This window comes from Rhizopus delemar, genomic scaffold (genome assembly GCF_000149305.1).
Source record: "Rhizopus delemar RA 99-880 supercont3.10 genomic scaffold, whole genome shotgun sequence".
NCBI lineage: Eukaryota > Fungi > Mucoromycota > Mucoromycetes > Mucorales > Rhizopodaceae > Rhizopus > Rhizopus delemar.
This window is the reverse complement of record NW_027137836.1, coordinates 760,991-778,207: the sequence shown is the minus strand read 5'-3', so window position 1 is coordinate 778,207 and position 17,217 is coordinate 760,991. Positions and strand designations below refer to the sequence as shown.

The 17,217-nt window shown below is 37.3% G+C and overlaps 8 protein-coding genes across 8 annotated transcripts; 4 read left to right on the top strand and 4 right to left on the bottom strand.

Annotated features, from left to right (window-relative positions):
* Window positions 1–1,247: 1,247 nt before the first annotated feature.
* Window positions 1,248–4,210, top strand: RO3G_12252 (uncharacterized protein; the record flags this gene model as incomplete). Its single annotated transcript, XM_067666836.1, has 7 exons — window positions 1,248–2,388; window positions 2,434–2,456; window positions 2,609–2,820; window positions 2,868–3,043; window positions 3,102–3,749; window positions 3,794–3,948; window positions 4,007–4,210. The coding sequence occupies 7 exons, from the start codon at window positions 1,248–1,250 to the stop codon at window positions 4,208–4,210; spliced, it is 2,559 nt and encodes an 852-aa protein (XP_067522937.1).
* Window positions 4,211–4,405: 195 nt separating this feature from the next.
* RO3G_12251 (uncharacterized protein) lies at window positions 4,406–5,284 on the top strand (the record flags this gene model as incomplete). The annotated part of the gene is made up of 3 exons (XM_067666835.1): window positions 4,406–4,529; window positions 4,581–4,730; window positions 4,776–5,284. The coding sequence occupies 3 exons, from the start codon at window positions 4,406–4,408 to the stop codon at window positions 5,282–5,284; spliced, it is 783 nt and encodes a 260-aa protein (XP_067522936.1).
* A 608-nt stretch (window positions 5,285–5,892) lies between these two features.
* On the bottom strand, window positions 5,893–6,632 carry RO3G_12250 (uncharacterized protein; the record flags this gene model as incomplete). The annotated part of the gene is made up of 2 exons (XM_067666834.1): window positions 5,893–5,938; window positions 6,085–6,632. 2 exons carry the CDS (start codon window positions 6,630–6,632, stop codon window positions 5,893–5,895), a joined length of 594 nt encoding a protein of 197 aa, XP_067522935.1.
* A 576-nt stretch (window positions 6,633–7,208) lies between these two features.
* On the bottom strand, window positions 7,209–7,799 carry RO3G_12249 (uncharacterized protein; the record flags this gene model as incomplete). The annotated part of the gene is made up of 1 exon (XM_067666833.1): window positions 7,209–7,799. One exon carries the CDS (start codon window positions 7,797–7,799, stop codon window positions 7,209–7,211), a length of 591 nt encoding a protein of 196 aa, XP_067522934.1.
* Window positions 7,800–8,133: 334 nt separating this feature from the next.
* On the bottom strand, window positions 8,134–10,894 carry RO3G_12248 (uncharacterized protein; the record flags this gene model as incomplete). Its single annotated transcript, XM_067666832.1, has 8 exons — window positions 8,134–8,311; window positions 8,396–8,551; window positions 8,633–8,680; window positions 8,794–9,163; window positions 9,216–9,642; window positions 9,697–10,453; window positions 10,506–10,527; window positions 10,708–10,894. The coding sequence occupies 8 exons, from the start codon at window positions 10,892–10,894 to the stop codon at window positions 8,134–8,136; spliced, it is 2,145 nt and encodes a 714-aa protein (XP_067522933.1).
* Window positions 10,895–11,293: 399 nt separating this feature from the next.
* Window positions 11,294–11,721, top strand: RO3G_12247 (uncharacterized protein; the record flags this gene model as incomplete). Its single annotated transcript, XM_067666831.1, has 3 exons — window positions 11,294–11,358; window positions 11,453–11,555; window positions 11,701–11,721. 3 exons carry the CDS (start codon window positions 11,294–11,296, stop codon window positions 11,719–11,721), a joined length of 189 nt encoding a protein of 62 aa, XP_067522932.1.
* Window positions 11,722–12,500: 779 nt separating this feature from the next.
* On the top strand, window positions 12,501–12,856 carry RO3G_12246 (uncharacterized protein; the record flags this gene model as incomplete). Its single annotated transcript, XM_067666830.1, has 3 exons — window positions 12,501–12,561; window positions 12,597–12,601; window positions 12,770–12,856. The coding sequence occupies 3 exons, from the start codon at window positions 12,501–12,503 to the stop codon at window positions 12,854–12,856; spliced, it is 153 nt and encodes a 50-aa protein (XP_067522931.1).
* Window positions 12,857–15,552: 2,696 nt separating this feature from the next.
* Window positions 15,553–15,891, bottom strand: RO3G_12245 (uncharacterized protein; the record flags this gene model as incomplete). The annotated part of the gene is made up of 1 exon (XM_067666829.1): window positions 15,553–15,891. One exon carries the CDS (start codon window positions 15,889–15,891, stop codon window positions 15,553–15,555), a length of 339 nt encoding a protein of 112 aa, XP_067522930.1.
* Between the last annotated feature and the right edge of the window lie 1,326 nt (window positions 15,892–17,217).

Sequence of the window (17,217 nt, the reverse complement as noted above, 5' to 3'; positions counted from 1 at the left end):
AATCAGTAATAGTTGATACATGATATTCTCTAAAGCCAAACATGAACGTACAACTCACTGTGGTAAACGATAAGATGAACACGTCAACGTTTTGAATCCACTTTAATTGAACATTCTGACTGATAAAGATGTCTGGATTTAAAAAACGGGTTCCGAAAATTTTTAAAGTGTCTCTCTCTCACTCTCACACACAGCCTAAAGTGGGGGGGTAAATTACTGTATCTGTTTTTTTTTTTTATTATTCTTATTACACCAACTCACTTTAACATTCTATGGAAAGTCAGTGGATTGAGGTTCAACAAGTTTGCGACACCAATTTAAACAAAGTTTCACCTGTTTCTGCTTTATGTTGGGATCCTTACCATGAACTCTTATGGGTTGGCAACGATTCCGTAAGAAAAAAAAAAAAAAGAACCAGCAGTTTTCAGTTATGCAATAATGTTGAATAATTTAGGGAAGAGTTGTATCTTATTATGGAAAAGGTCTTTCACGCTATACGTCTTTCAAAATGCATAAAGACCAGCAAGTACGACAAATACGTGTGACAGACAGAGGTATTATCAGTCTAAGTCCAAAAAGTATACAGATGCGAGATCGTCGAGGGCTTGTGAAGTGGAACATTAGGTAAATGGGACCGAACGAAAACAAGCGTCTGTACTAAAGAGATAGCTTAGTAACGAACAAACACAAGATTTACACTGTATGACTTCCACCACGCTCACCAACGGCGAGCTCTTAGTCGCCGGCCAGCAGGAAGACATGCTGGTCATCAGCACCGCTCGAGGCGTAGTCACACGAACGATCAAGGGCGTGTCCAACATTGTGGTCTTGAAAAGCATGCCTCGGGCGATTTGTGCAGGTTCGCTGTTGGGCGAAGTGACCTTGAGAGATCCGAGGACGATGAAGGTAGAGCAGCGTGTACAGGCGCATACGGCCACCTTATCGGATCTGGATGTGTCTGGCAACCTGCTGCTGACCTGTGGTTTTTCTCAAAGGTAACAAAAAAAAATTAAAGTGTCATCTGTGGTTGATTGACCCTGTCTAGGCAAGGTTCGCTCATCATGGATCCACTGGTGAAGATTTACGACATCCGGATGGCCGTCCGGACCCTGGCGCCGATTCCTTTCCCGAGTGGGCCCATGTTCTTGAAGATGCATCCCACGCTGAGCACGACCTGCCTGGTCGCGTCCCAGACAGGACAGTTTCAGATGTGTGACGTGTCGAGCCTCACGATGGGATCCTATGGCATGCCAGCTCAATTTCACCAAGTGCAGACATCCAGCTATATCACCGCCATCGATATCTCAAGCTCGGCACAGACCATTGCCATTGGCGATGGCAACAGCATGGTCTTTCAATATGCCGATCGAGAAGACTTTGATGTCAACCCTTATTCGCTACCTCTCGTTCCTCCCGACATCGCACAGCCTCAGCCAACGTCCTTTACCGAGGACGCTTCCCTGTCAGCGGTCGGCATGCCGTATTATACAGATCAGCTTCTCTCTGTCTGGCCAAACACGACCGTATATGAAGTCGGACATCGACCTGCTCTTTTGGATGAAGACATTCTGAAAAACATAAAGACCATTGATTTCGTAGGCTACGCACCCAATCCGGGCAACCTGCATCGAAACCAGGTGCCCCGAAAGAAAAAGATGATGACCAAACGATCCGTGCCCAAGTTCAGATCAGAGCAAGAACGCGAGCTGCTTCAGTCCAACCATGGCCTTTTGGACACAGACCCTGTCCATCACTCCGGTCGACGGTCTTCGTCCGTGGGTGATCTCCACATGACCGATCCCGCGGTTGTCATGATGCCTCGATACTATCAGCGTGTCGAGATCCAGTACAGCAAATTTGGTGTGGACGATTTTGACTTTGGCTATTATAATTCAACGCGCTATGGCGGTCTGGAGACCCATATCCGAAACTCGTACTGTAATTCCTTTTTGCAGATGCTCTACTTTATGACTCCCTTAAGGATGGTGGCTAAATCACACATCAAGACCTCTTGTCCCAAGGACAACTGCTTGCTTTGTGAACTTGGCTTCCTCTTTCGGATGCTGGAGGATTCGAAGGGACAGAACTGTCAAGCGACCAATTTCTTGCGCGCCTTTAGCACGATACCCCAAGCCAATGCTCTAGGACTCTTTGAACCCGAGACACCGACCCGAGGCTTGTCTTACTCGCTACTCATGCAGAATTTCACAAGGTTCATGATGGAGCAAGTGCATCAAGAGGCCAATGTGCCTGCGGGAAATCCCTTGATCTTCAAGCCGCTGATCCGAAAGATCGTTCAAGTGCCCAGTGGAGAAACAGAGCGGTTGGATATCCCTTCGACCATGCAGCAATTGTTTGGGCTTCAGACCGTGAGTCAGAGTCGATGTGGTAATTGCCTGAATCAGGTGTCTAGGATGACATATCCATTCGTAGTCGATTTGCTGTATCCTAAAAAGGTAATTGAGCTCAACGTGTATGTAGATGATGCTGAATAGGATAAAAGAATGATAGAAAGTCAAGAAAAAGAACGTTTGCGAGTATATTGAAAGCAAGCATGTACAGAGAAACACAAACAAAGGCATGGTGTGCTCACTGCCGTCAGTATCAGCCTACTGCAACTAAAAAAGTCATTTGTGGACTGCCCGGTATATTGCTTATCAACTCTGGAGCAGCCAATAGTGATGAAGCCGCCGTTTGGAGACAGAACGGACCCAACAATAACAACAACAATCCAAAAAGTCCTTCGACGCCAGAAGCGGCTGAGAGTGAACAAGCCAATGAAGAAGCATTGCCTACTTTAACTTCTTGGTTGCCAGAAAGGTAATCCATGTAAAAACAAAGAAACATCAATCATAACTTGTACATAGACTTGGTATTCGTATCAATAACTGTGAGCTTGTGATCAAGGCACTTCCTGCTGGAAAAGAGATACCCCCAGAATTCAAAGAATCACCAGAGAAATGTGCGATCTATGAACTTTCAGCTACTATTCTTCAGATACAAGCAGATGAAGATTTACCTCATCTGGTGGCTCAAATAAAAGGTTTGTTTTAAAAAAAAAGAAAAAAAGAAAAAAAAAAGTAGGCTGACGTAGTGAATAGTGCCTGAGTCAGATTTGGAACCTGATTCAAAAACACCTTGGTATTTATTCAATGACTTTTTAGTACACAAGATTCGTCCAGAAGAAGTACTTTCATTCAAGGGCACATGGAAAACACCAGCGGTGATTCAGTACAAGCGTGTCAATCTAGACAAGTTGCTGGATCTGTCCGTGCTGCCGTCTGAGACAGATTACTCGCTGCTCTTTAAAGATCTCTCGATCGCAAGTGAGCCTAATCCTGATCCACGCCATGAGGTTCTTTCGACAGAAGAAATGCCAAAGAAGGGCATGCTGGTAGCGATTGACGCCGAGTTTGTAGCACTTGAGCAAGAAGAGACCGAGATTCGCAGTGACGGTACGAAATCACTGATTCGTCCGAGCACACTGACCTTGGCTCGTGTGAGCGTGCTAAGAGGAGATGATGGACCAAAGGAAGGCGTGCCGTTCATTGATGATTATATCTCTACTACCGAACCTGTGGTGGATTACCTGACAGAGTTCAGTGGTATCGTGGCAAGTGATCTTGACGCGACACGATCCAGACGGACGCTTGTGCCATTAAAAGTGGCTTATAAAAAGCTGCGGTTACTTGTCGATTTAGGTTGTATATTTATCGGACACGGCTTGAACAAGGATTTTAGGATTATTAGTAAGTGATTGGTATAAAAGAACAAGGACTGATTTTCTCATCAGACCTGTTGGTTCCACCCGAGCAAATCATTGACACTGTGGATATCTATCATATTCGTAACCGACAGCGTAAAATATCTTTGAGATTTTTGGCATGGCATCTATTAAATCAGGATATTCAATTGGAAACACACGATAGTATTGAGGATTCAAAGACAGTAAGTTTATGGCCAAGATGAAAATACGCTTTGCTTATTCTTTTTTTGGGTAACATAGGCATTGACTTTATATAAAAAATACATTGAATACAAGAACAATGGAACATTTGGTCAAGTACTTGAGGATATTTATGATGCGGGACATAAATCAAATTGGTTGAAAGGAATCAAAGAGATAAAGACAACAAGTAATACTGATTCACACGATGAAATATTATCTTCATTGAATTTACTTCCAACTGGTTTTTGGTCTTCACAATAATAATAAAATATACATAAACACAAGTCCTCCATGTTTAAAGATAAAAATTCCTTATTTGGATAAAATGATCGAGATATGACTATATCCAATCATCAACAATTATACCTTTTTAAACTTATTCCCCGAAGAAACAATTAAATACCCCGAAAAGGTAAAATACCCTTTTCTCTCTCTCTCTCTCTCTCTTCTTTACTCATGATAGAGCCTGTTATTGATAAAGAAACATTTGAATTATACAAGACATATTGTGATATAAATGATGAGCAACTACTCAAGAAACATTTGATGAGTGTACAACAGGGTTTATTATCTGCAGTTAGTAATTATAGCTTATGATTATCAATTGGATAAGATATTAACAAATCAATAGGAAATTATAAATGTATTCGAGAATATAAATTTGCTTTTTCTAGAATATATTATCGATTCTTTTATAATCGAATCATTCAACATGCACAACAGTTACTTTTAAAAGGACAAGAGCCTTACTTTTTAGATGTGGGTTGTTGCACTGGTACACGTAAAAAGTGATACAATAGAAAAATTTGTTCACTTTTTTTTTAAGGCACAGATTTACGTAAATTGTATGTGGATGGCTATCCAAAATCCTATTTGATCGGATTAGATATCGAACCGAGTTACATTCAATCCGGACATCGATTATTCAAGGATGACAAGGACACCTGTCCGATTCAATTCACCGTAGCTGATCTATTCAAGGATGATTTGAAAGAGTACGCCAGCAAGATATCCATCGTGCATGCCGGAAGTATCCTTCACCTGTTTGATTCAGAAGACATGCATCGAGCCTTTGTGAGGCAGATCAAGAAGTTACTCAAGCCGGGTGGATTGTTTGTGGGTGGACATGTCATTGCGAACGAACCAACCGTGTTCTATAGAACATCAGACAAGTGTACAAAGTATTATGTTGGCGTGGATAGTTTCAAAGACATGCTGGCTTCTGAAGGATTTCAAGAGATTGAACTCCAGATGACAAGAAAGAAAGAGGATGAAAATGATGCACCTGTGCTTTATTGGGTCTCTTTTTTGGCTGTATTCAACCCAACATCATGATCGTATTTTATAAAATGGAGCTTTCTTGTCGGAAAGCTCGTAAAGAAGACAGAAAAAAAAAAGATTTCTAGAAATATCATTTCTTCAATTTTTTAGAGGGTGGAAACTTTTTACACACACTGTTGTGACCCCAAAAGAACGGTTCCCCACAATAGTAACAATCTCTTCGCTTCTTTAATGATGGCGCTGTCAAGGACGAATGTGGATGTGATGGGCGATGATGATGGGGTGGATGTGGTTTTGAGTGTGGCTTTGGGTTGAGTTGTGGTTGTGAATAAGATGAATGGTCGCGATCAACATGCTCTCTCTCACTGATTGATTCCCTTTTGACTTGTACTTCATTTGGCAAGGAATCAGGTATATAAGAAGGTTGTGTTTTACTTGTGTTATTATGTTTTAGTACTGGTTCATCTTTGTTTTGTGTGATTAATTTAGAGAATTCATTTTCAACTGCCATTGGATCAAGATAAGGGTATTTAAGAATACTATAGTCAGGGCAGTCGGCTGTTGTATGTGTAGGCAATATATGAAATTCACACATCTTTGAGTTCACTTTTTCCATCGGAAGTGATACAGCAATCCGTGCTGTCTTTGAATAAAACACGTAATCATCGTCCTTTGCTGTCACAAAGATCGATGATCGCTGCACAATGTCTTTTAAACAATAGTTAAATCCAGTGTGTTTATCATAGGACATTGTCAATCGCAGCAATTGCCGACAACTCTCTGGCATCCCGTTCACATACAGTCCAATAGCCTCTGATGGATCACAGTGCGTTTCGAGCACATAGGCTACAAACCTTCGATTCGCAATCTCAATTGACTCTGTGTTTTTCACAGGGTCAAAATAAAAGGATTGAAGGGCACGTTTGACGGATTGCGTACGTCGTGGATCGTCATATTTGAGCATCAATCGCTGTACGACCTGCTCCCAAGAGAGCCTGACGGTCGGTTGGGTGATCAGGTTCATGTGGATCCACATGAACCGATCAGCATTGTGTGCGCTCGTCTTGAGCAGCAGTCGATCCCAGTGCTTTTCAATATCCATCCTTTTACTCTTGCAAAACATTTCCAACGCCACACAAAATTCGTATACGCACAAGAACGGTTTATGAGGTTCTGGGCTCACTTGGGTTCCGTCCAGTCTGGTTTCAAAAATAAATGTAGGCAACGCTTCTTCTGGATTATCGTCTTCTAAAAATTGTTTCACTTTGTCAATCACTTGATTCACTTGATCAATGTTGATCTCAAAGCTTTTAAGTTGTTCTTCGGTCACTTTGTTTGACCAACCACATAATAGTTTGATTATAAGCTGTGTCACTTTTTCTTCACTACCATTGCTTGACATTATAAAAAAAAATATTTTTTTATTTTCCCTCTCTTGAAAAATAATAGGGGAAAAGGAAAAATCTTTTTTTTTTTTTTTTTTTTTTTTTTTTTTTTTTTTTTTGGCATTGATTGATTTCACTATAAAAATAAAAATTGATCCAATAAGAGAATGGCCTTTTTTTTTTTTTCATAAACAAATACGCGTTCAAGACTAGAGAGATTTGGCTTCTTTTTTTTATCATTTTTTACATATTCCATTTCTTTTTCTCTTTATTAAGCTTTAATGTTTATAGTTCAATTTAATCATCAATCTATAAAAGTCTCTCTCTCTTTTATTAAATAAAAATGACATCCGAGAGATTGAACAGTAAACCATTTAATCGCAATTGAAAAAAAGAAGAAGGCTCAGATAATAGTGTTTCTTTATAACTCTTTATTCAATTCAAAAAGGAATCTATTGCATAATGTTTAAAAAGCAAATAAGGAATTTATTATAAAAGGCATAGACGAGAAATATCATATCTCTCTTGACTCATATTTTGGTTTTATTTAAATATCATTACAATGCAAACAATAGTCCTTTTCTCCTTTTTTTTTAATCTCTTTTCATCGTTTCCTGAGATTCTTGTTTGACAACCAACTTTTTGATTTGATATCCAACTTGGTTTACTTCCTGATGGACGATCGATCCATACTTTTCAAGCAATACATGAACCCGCTTCAAATACTCCTCAACATGAGCATCAATCACTTGTTGATGTTGAGAATAGATGCACGGTAAACTAAAGGCCAGGATCAAGCCAGTCATCAGCAAGTGTTGTGTCGAGACATACTTGGTCAAGGTCCAGATAGTAAATGAACTCAGGAGGGATAGCATCGAACGGTAGCTGTTCTCGATCAAGATGAGCTTAGACACATATCGCGTTACTGTCTCTGCGACGTCCATCCATCGCTCAGTACCACGTACGACGCGTTCGCGGTCAAACAGAGACTGATTGAATCGGTCGTGGTAAGGATGATATGGACTGGAAGAGAGAACGCGTTGGATTTGCTTGTGAAGGTTGACATAGATCCAATTCACGCCTGTGATGACCGTAAAGAGACCAGCAAAGATTCGAAGCAGAGAGTAGTGCTGGATGAAGAGCAAGAGACTTAATGTGACGAAGAAAATAAAGACAGTCTTCATTGGGTATTCCCAGTAGAGGAGTGATTCAATCTTGATTTTTAAATAGCCAGAGGGGTCTAGTGGCTGGATGAGTACAGGAAAGAAGGATGCTATGTTACCTTCTTCATAATTGACTTTATAGAGTCTGCTTTGGTTTGATTGATTGATAGTGTTGTCGCCAGACGCTATACACTCGCACAATAAATCTTTCTTTTCTTTCACTCTTTTATCTCCTTACTACCTTCAGATCGTATCATTTTCTCTTCAGTCGTCATATTCTTTTAATGAGAAAAAAGGGAAAGAAAGAAAAAAAAAAAAAAAAAGGTGACATATGAAGTCAACTGATAAAAAAAACTTATTTTATTATAACCTGTTCATCCTCTGGTTCCTCAGATTCTTTGAATATAAGCTGCATTGCATTAGTAAATTTGGGTAGGATTGGTATTTGCTTAATCAATGTAGACATTAAATCAAAGCTAAAACAGACATTCGATTGCTCTTCTGATAGATTAGGTATTTTAGGATATCTTTGACTAAAATGATTCAATAAAGTATATCGGGCATTCATTCTATACTCACAAATATCAATAAATGAACATAATGCAGTCCTCACTTACCTTTGGCCTACTTCAATAGCTTCACCTGTTGTTGTATGACGCTTTTCTTCTGCGTTCTCTTTTTCTGTGTCATCAAACGTAGCTTCATGTATTAATAAAGTGGCATTTTGACCTTCTTTAATTAAATTATCACAAGGTCTAGTATCACCAGAATAACTATACACAATTAACATTTAGCAATCATTGCGCAACTTTTTTTTTTTTTTTTTTTTTTTTTTTTGGGTATAATTCACTCACACTAATTTCCATCCATTTTCATGTTCAATAGATAAACCATAAGCCCATCTACAATGAATTACTTCAATAGGGCGCACAAGCGAAAATCCAAGTCTCTTTTTCACGTTATTTAATCTATTTTATATCAGTCTTTTCTCTTTCATATACACTGTCAATCTTACGCTGTCATTTCATCTGGATAAGCTTGTCTATGCGTCAAGAGATTTTCATTTGAAATAAACTTTAACCTTCTCCTGTTTCCTACAAATTCTACTTGACAATATTCATTCAACCAATCTCTGAATACTCTGGGTGCAATCACTGTAAGGCAAGATGTCTTGTCTCCATTTGCCTCATACCATTTCCTAATCAATTGAATAACACCCAAATGATGATCAGCGTGCAAGTGAGATACAAAGATGCATCCAAGCGATCTCATCTCTCTCTCTAATGATTCAATACCAAATCTACGTATCATCTGACCATATGTGCCTTCACCCGCATCCAACATAATAGAACCATAGTCAGGTATTTTAACTAGTGTTGCACTCACTTTTGTAAAAAAATATAAGTAAACTTCTTTTATATTTGCTTGCTCATTTACCATTTCTGTATTTTGCAGGAATGGAACTTCCTGTGCCTAACGTAATTACTTCCACATCGTGTCCTGGAAAAGCTTGACTGATATCTACCTTGGATGCTTCTAATCTTGCTAGGTCTGCAGCATCATTGTATTCTTTATTATTTTCTATTGCCTTAATCTCTGGTAATTCTCTATTGGTGTGATCAAATATGGGTCGATTGAGATATTCCAAATTTCGCTTGGGTTCTAAATTGTATGTGGCCATGCTATCTAATGCAAAACTCTTGGTAGGAAGGCCATCGATATCTGAAATATTGAGTTCGGGGGTGACACTGTATTTAGGAACAGGGAAAATGGTTTCGTCCAATTTGGATAACTTGACTTGACATAAAGCATGTGATGTGAATTGAACATCTTGTCTACAAAGTTCTTGCGAACTAAAAACATGCTATAATCACAAGTTAAGTTAATGAAAAAAAGGGGGGGATTTATATCTTGTTACATCTGTATTTTCACCAAAGGAAGCAACCCACTGCTTATATCTTTCATCATGGATAACATCGTTACCAAGAAAATGAAGAATGACGTTGGCTTGCTGTTTTCCTCCAGTTTGAAATTCCTTAAACTTTTCTGATCCAATCAATTGATCAATATAAGCTACACTCGGACAATCAATCAGCATAAAGACGTGTCCAGGCTTGGGTGGATCACAAACCATGTCTTGAGTCACCACTCGTCCATCTTCCAGCGTAACCGATTGTCCTTTATGCAGCTGACCATACAATGGGCCAGGTCGAACACCCAAAGCGAGCGCAGCATCCTTATTAAACTTTCTAGGCAATGTTGCTCCCTGACAAATATAACTGATCGCTGCAGGATAAGGTCTTGTATAAGGTAATGGCTGTCGCAAGTAATTGATCTGATTATCATTTCCTCCCTTTTTATTATTTCTTAGTGGATGTCGAGGTGTACAGTTTGCATCAATGGCTGTGGCTGATTTGTTATTATTACTTTTATCACTAAACATGGATGCAATCACTTGCTGTCGGTAATTGTCTGCTTCGTTACCCACCAGTCGTTTACTGTCTGATCCCGTTTCCTTTTCCACAGTGACTTCTTCTTCTTCCTCATCCACTTTTTCAAACGGACGTTTTTGGCCTGGCAGTTGGGGCAAAGCAATGACCGGTTTGACAGAAAGGTTCTTGTCACTAAACTCTTTCTTTTCATCAAATTCATTCACTTCTAAAGTTGAGGATGTTCTATAGATGAATTATTAATCACCCTTCCTTATTTCTCTATTCTATAAGCTACCTGTAAGCAAATCGTCTTGTAGCTGCAATAAAATGAGATAAATTCTTTCCACCATGCAAATGAATCTTTTTCACGCCCGCATCGGTCAATGTCAACAAGAGGCCAGTCAAGCCACCCACACAGTCCCAAGAGGTTCTCGAGAGAAAAATATGGTTTGCTTTACCTAACCTGACCTTCTCTTGAACGCACAGTCTTTGCGTACCCTCTCTGACGTTAAAGATATAACGCTGTGAGTCATAATGCAAGATCACGCTGGGTGGACCTTCAGGTGTATGTTGTCCAACAATTTGAATATATGCTTTCATTCCTCGACGCTGTTGTTGCTTTAATAAAGTGAATTGATATAGAGAACGTTTGAATGCAATGCTATAGTGTTGAATCAATAGCATGCAAAAAAAAAAAAAAGTAAAAAGTTGAAAAATGACAGTTGGCTTCAAGGACTGTCTTTTTTGCAGTGGATGTTTAAACTTCAGCAAAGACAGGTCCAAATAAATCAGAGTTCTTTTTTTATGAAGACTTTCAAAATGAAAAGGGTTTTATTGGTCAATTGAGAAAATATCATGTCTAATTTGAAAACATTAAAGCTTTTTTTTAAAAATGAATGGATATTTTATCGTCAACATTAGGTTTACTAATCATCTATACAGTTTCAGCTTTCCCTTTTTTTTATTTTATTAAAAAGCAAAAAGGAATTTTGCTTTCTTCTTTATTTAACATGTGAATTCTTCCACTTGCCCCCTACTGCGATGATGGTGAAAAACACATGTACATAAGTGGAGGGAAAATAAATGATTACAGCCTGGATGAGCTGTACTTGGCTGTGGTGGCTCGTGGGGCTAAAGGCTTTTTACATGTAAAAGCCAAGCAAAGAAGAGGGCGAAGAAGGCTTATTGTTTAAATGGTTTAAAAACAAGACATGTAACTTACTTTTTCTTTTATTTATAAAGGTTCGCCTTCTTGCACTTTGCCTCACAAGAGGAGACATTCATCTTTTGCTTCAATAATAGTAGAAGGGAACTCCTTCCTGGTATAAATATTGGAGCACAATTCGTAAGTGTTTAATATTTGTTGTCTATCTAATTATCTTATGGTTGGATGGCCAACTGTTATGTGCGATAGCTTCTTCTTCCTTTTCTCTGTTTTTAAATAAAAAAATGATTTAAAAAACATATTCTTTTTTATCGTGCTTCATTAGAGTAAAGCTAGAGCATCTTGAAAGTGTTGTTAGCCAAGCGATATTGTTCACTGCTTACTATAAGCAAATGATAATTTTATATAAAATATTTCTCTCATTGATAATACAAGAGAAGTATTTTAATCAATGTTTGTAAATTATTACTATTATATAAAAGCCAACATCATTCTTAAGCTGATCTGTTTAATATTTTGTATGTTGTCATTATCTTTGCTTTGTGCTATTCTAAAGAAATAATGACTAATATTTATGAATTAGATTTGATTGATTCTTGACTTATATGTCCTTCATCTTGTTTCTTCTTTTTATTCAGACCAACAAAGCAAAACATAAACAAAGAAAGCATCAGAACATACCAATCTTATCTTTAGATTTGTTAGTGTAATAAAACCTATTGCATTGCTTTAAAAACGGTCCCTTTTTTTACTCAATAACCCTTTCCCCCTCTTTATTCTAAATGGAAACAATTGTTAAGCGTTTGCGGATATCAGGAACCATTGTTATTTCATTTAGGAAAAAAGAAGAAGCAAAAAAGTACAGTTTATTTCTGCCCATAGACACTTTGTCACACATCAATGCATAAACTGACTTCTTGTACGCTTTAGTCTTGATTGATTATTTCCTTTTCAGAAAATATAATCTATTTTTACACAAAACTGATCTTCATACGATGTTGTTTCATGGGAAAATATTAAGAAATGAATAAAAAAGATAGATAAGAAATATGAGAAAAGAAGAGGACAGGGCAGCATGATCCTCAATCTGTCTGTAAAGAATGAAGAGTGACTGGAATGAAGGATATGTTTGGTTTATTGAATGAGAAACTCGTTTTAAAATCACGAATTGCTGAGAAAAAAAAAAGTATAAATACAAAGGATAAAAAATTATTTTAAAAGTTAATGTAAAAACCACCGCTAGGTTGATTATTGGCTTTGGGGTTGGCGTCTTCTTACTGAGCTATTAGATGCCATTGATGAGGGATTACTGATGGTGGGTCTGTAGTTATGGTCTGAAGGGGCTCATGATTCATTGCGAGGACATAGGAAGAGGCACCTATTGGTATTGCTAGTCTCGATACGTACCACACACTAGTGATTTAGTGGTTATGACTTCGGTCATAGTGGAGGGATATGATTCAAGCCTATACATCCAATAAAGTCTATTCGGGCCAGTAAACGCGAAGCACGGCCGGAACGAGACGAACTCAAGAAACGTTTTAGGCGATTTTGCGAGGGTCTCAAGTTGTGTAGAAGAGCGCCTGAGTTGCAGGTTATTGAAAGATAACTTGTAACGTTGTCCGAGATTTTTTTTTTATTACTATTAAACTGCAAATGAAAAAATAAATAATAAATACTAATATTGTTGTAGCTATGGTTATATTTATGGAATTTAAATGCTGTGCTCATCAATGGTCTTTATTTTTTTCTCTTTTCATTGTTATTTCATTTTGGAGTATATTCACTGCTTTTATAAAGTAAGTAGGAGTTTCTTTTCCAGTATTAAAGACGTGAAGCCTTGAATGAACACAATTTATAATATACTTTTATTTTTAATCGTTGCTGTACTGCATTGAAAGCTATCCTTCGCAGTAGACAGTAATGCAATTCAAAAATCGAAGAGTTAATTCTTTTACAAGATCTACATTCCCCATTCATTCCCTTGTCCCAGTTCGCACTTTTATATTTCTATTCTGAAAGAAAACTTAACAGCTTAGTTCGCTCTTGATAGAGTTATAAAAAGAAGTAAACAATGCTTTCAAGATGTACCTGAGAAATATACTAAAAAAATTCATTCAAAATTAAAGCGTGTGAATCATAGTATAAATTCATCCTCTTCAGCTTTGATGCAGGTAGAGCTATTTTTTAGCTCAGTTCTCAAAAGCTGTATTGGGTCCAAATCTGAAATGAGAGTTGTAAAAATAAGCACATATTTGATTGCTTGTGTTAAAAGAATCTAATAAAGCATTCATATCCAGTCAAATACTCAAATGCAACTGAAACAGATTATCTCCCATAACTATTTTTCTTTTAATGGGTATTAAATACAGCTTAGTCAGTCATTATGCTTGAAAGGAGCTCTTCAAGGTAAGATGTGCCTAATTATAAACTTTCATGTATGCCTGTTTTTGTATGCAGTCAACAAGCAGAACACCAAAGCTTTCGTGAAGTACGCGGAGTAGAAATAAATGTGTGCTAAAAATATTTTTCTTTTAAAGAAATGCAGCAAAAAATAATAATGAGTGCCATATCCATCCCTGACAGTCTACTAGACTAACTTGTGAACAAGCCTCTATGATTCGAGGAGTCAAAGTGTCATCTTGTAACACCGTATTTTACCTTTGACCAAAACTCCTTGATAGAATTAAGAAAAGATAGATTTGGAGCAAGATAAACACATTAGTAGCATCCTTTCTTAACGGCAGCAAGCTTGTGAATAGGAGCATTACACATAAGAATATAATGACCTTTCAACTTGTTCTTGTCAAGAACATTCATGACGTTGTCCAAGTAACTCAAAAAATGCTTAGTTCTCGTGCCTATACTTGCTGTAGTAGTTGCAATCTTACCATCAGCCTTTCTTTTTTTTCTTTTCTTTTTTTTTTTTTTTGCTTCCAGTCACAAGAACGGGGCTTTTTCAGAGAAAAATAGATTATTTCTTGATCAAGAAAGTAGCTGAAGTCCCTTTGTTCTTTTCAGCTTCTGCTTTTGCCGGCTCACCTAATTTTGACCAATCCTTCGTGTTACTGATATGAAGCTTAAAACCAGTTTCATCAATAAAAACACATTTCGTTTCAAAATCCATATCACTATCTGCAAGCCGTGATTGAACTGCAATTTTTCTTTTAGTAAGGGTATCGTCTACAGTACTTCCACCCACAATTGGTCATTTTTTTGAAAATGTTAGTCAGATTTTTGAGGAAACTTGCTCTCTTTTTTGAGCACTATTTGGTCACTTTTTCGAAATTCAATTGATCGCTTTTTTGAATCCAATTAGTCACTTTTTTTAAAAGTAATAAAAAGGTCTCTATTATTCTTGAAGTAAAGGCTTCTATGTCACTAAGCTTACAGTGATTTGCGTTTAAAATTTAAGCTTTTAGGCAATCAGAAAAATCTCTCCTAGTACGCTGATTGGCGTTTTGTGATTTGCCAGTTGGATTTTTTTTATAACGCTTTTCTTTTAGTATGTCCTACATTACCATGATAATGATATTTATATTATGTAGTTTATTGCTTTATTGATTGAATTAGTTTGAGCATTTATATGTTTTCATAAGTAATTCCGTGATGACCAGGAAGATAATGATGCGGCTTAATGATATGCTTAAGATATAATCTAATGATCAAATTTACTACGTCGGGTTTGTTATCTTTTTCATAAAGTTCATGAGACCTTTCCATAGAGTAAAAAAAAAAAAGTCGTATAACATTAAGCTTTGCATATGATAATAATCTTGTATATCTTCATTATCATTAAGTTTAATAGGCGGTATCAATTAATTACTGTTATTACTACTATTATGTGTTATAGATTCATAATAAGTTTGTACATGTGGTAGGGAAGTAACAATCATAAAAAAAGTAAATAAAGTTGTCGTGCTTCAATGCATGTAGATTTAGGCATCATCGGAGTCGCTTTCGAATTTCGGCGGGAACCAAACAGGCCTTATCCATTCCTTGAAATTGGGTTCATCCTTATCGTTACTGATTTGGGATATGGTTAGTGCCTTGAGCGTTTTTCTCTTCTTGATGCTTTCTAACTCAACAATAGTTTTATTTAGCTGCTTAATATCTTCCACAAGTTTCTAGATTGAGATTAAGGTTTTAATTTGTGTAACATTGCTAAAGATAGAACTCAATGCTTATTCACCTTCATGATATTTAGTTTTGAGATAACCCTTAATACTGCTCCATTTTTAACTTCAAGTGAGGTTGTTGGTAAAGAGATCGTGGTGATTTCGTTTATAACATACAGTCCATTAGAGCCTAGATATAACACACAAACTGTTGCTTCTAACTCTGCAATGATAAAAAAGGGCATATATATTGGCAGTGTGCTTTCATTAAACTTGGAAGAGCTTTCGATAATTTGGTTTAGGTCCATTTTACTTAATAACACAGCTTTAAGCTTATCTTTGTAGAACTTAGACTTCAAGATACTCTTTGCAATTTCTCCTGTGGCGAAGTCAGGCATTATTTTTTCATCATCCAGGCTATTGATTATACGCAAGTCCATCTTGATAGTTCTATTTACCGCTCTGATATTATCAGGCACCGTATCTCCCCAATGAAGGATTGCTCCTGAACCTCGAAACAAGGTTTCCAACAATGGTCCCCAGACTTTTACGACGTAATCCCCCTCTGATAAAAATTTAGAATCTTTTGGATCAAAGATATAGCTGTCATAGAGCATAAGCTCTAACATTATTATGTACAGCCTTTTTGATGTACTGCATTTTTCCTTGCTCTTAAACATGTCAAGTTTCTCCAGGTATCTCTTTAAATAGCGTCCATTTTCATTTGCTGTGTGACGAAGTTCATTTTGAATTTCTTCAAATCTCTGTTCAATGCACGGTATAGTTATATGGGGAGGAGAAAACAGTTGTCTAATTTTTTCTTGCGTATCAAGAGAAAATTTTGAAAATTGGGAGCCTTCAGAAGTGTCAGATAGATCCAGAATGCCATTCATTCCTAAAGCGTGAAAGTATCTTGTCTTTCTGTCAACCACTGCAGTAATTCTTCCTTCCCTGCCAACCCAAGTCGCGATGGACTCTCCCATCCCCTCGACATGCATGCTATCAATCTCTTCGAAAGCGTCAATTTCTACTCCTACGACGGAGCTTGCGGCTTGTTCGGTGCTCTTTCTTTTGACCGGAAGAGGAGGGTTAACGTATTGTTCTTGTGTATGATGGATAAAGGTCAATTTGCTATATTGATTCAGGTTTGCATCCCTATGCTCTGCCTCTAACATTCCTATCCAAAAGTCTTTAACATCGTTGTTTTGTAGCACCTAAATAAAACATTAGACACATGTCACAAAATTGCAGTTTTTAAAAAAATTACACTGAAGTTCACATCAACTATCATGTTTGACCATTGAGAATGGGAGATGTTCTCGGAATTGGCTGCAAGGTGTACCGCCTTTTTGTATTCTTCAAAGGCTACTGTCTTGTTTATGTACGTATATTTTCCTTGAATGAAAAAATGTGGAAGATCATTATTTTTAAAGAAATTTTCTTCAAGCCATTGAGTGCAATTCCTAATAAATTATTAGTGATGCACCATTTAATTGAAAAAAAGATATTCTTCTTGCATTTACCACGTAAATAATTCTGTCATATTGTACTTTGAAAAGGTTGACGTATGTGTTCAGTGTGTGTGTGTGTGTGTGTGTGTGGAGGGGGAGGATCCAAAGTTATATATGACTTTATTTAATAATATATGTCCAGAGTTTATATACTTTTCACAGTGTAGATATTAATATATGTACTATGCGGATGGCGAAATGCCCACAGCATTA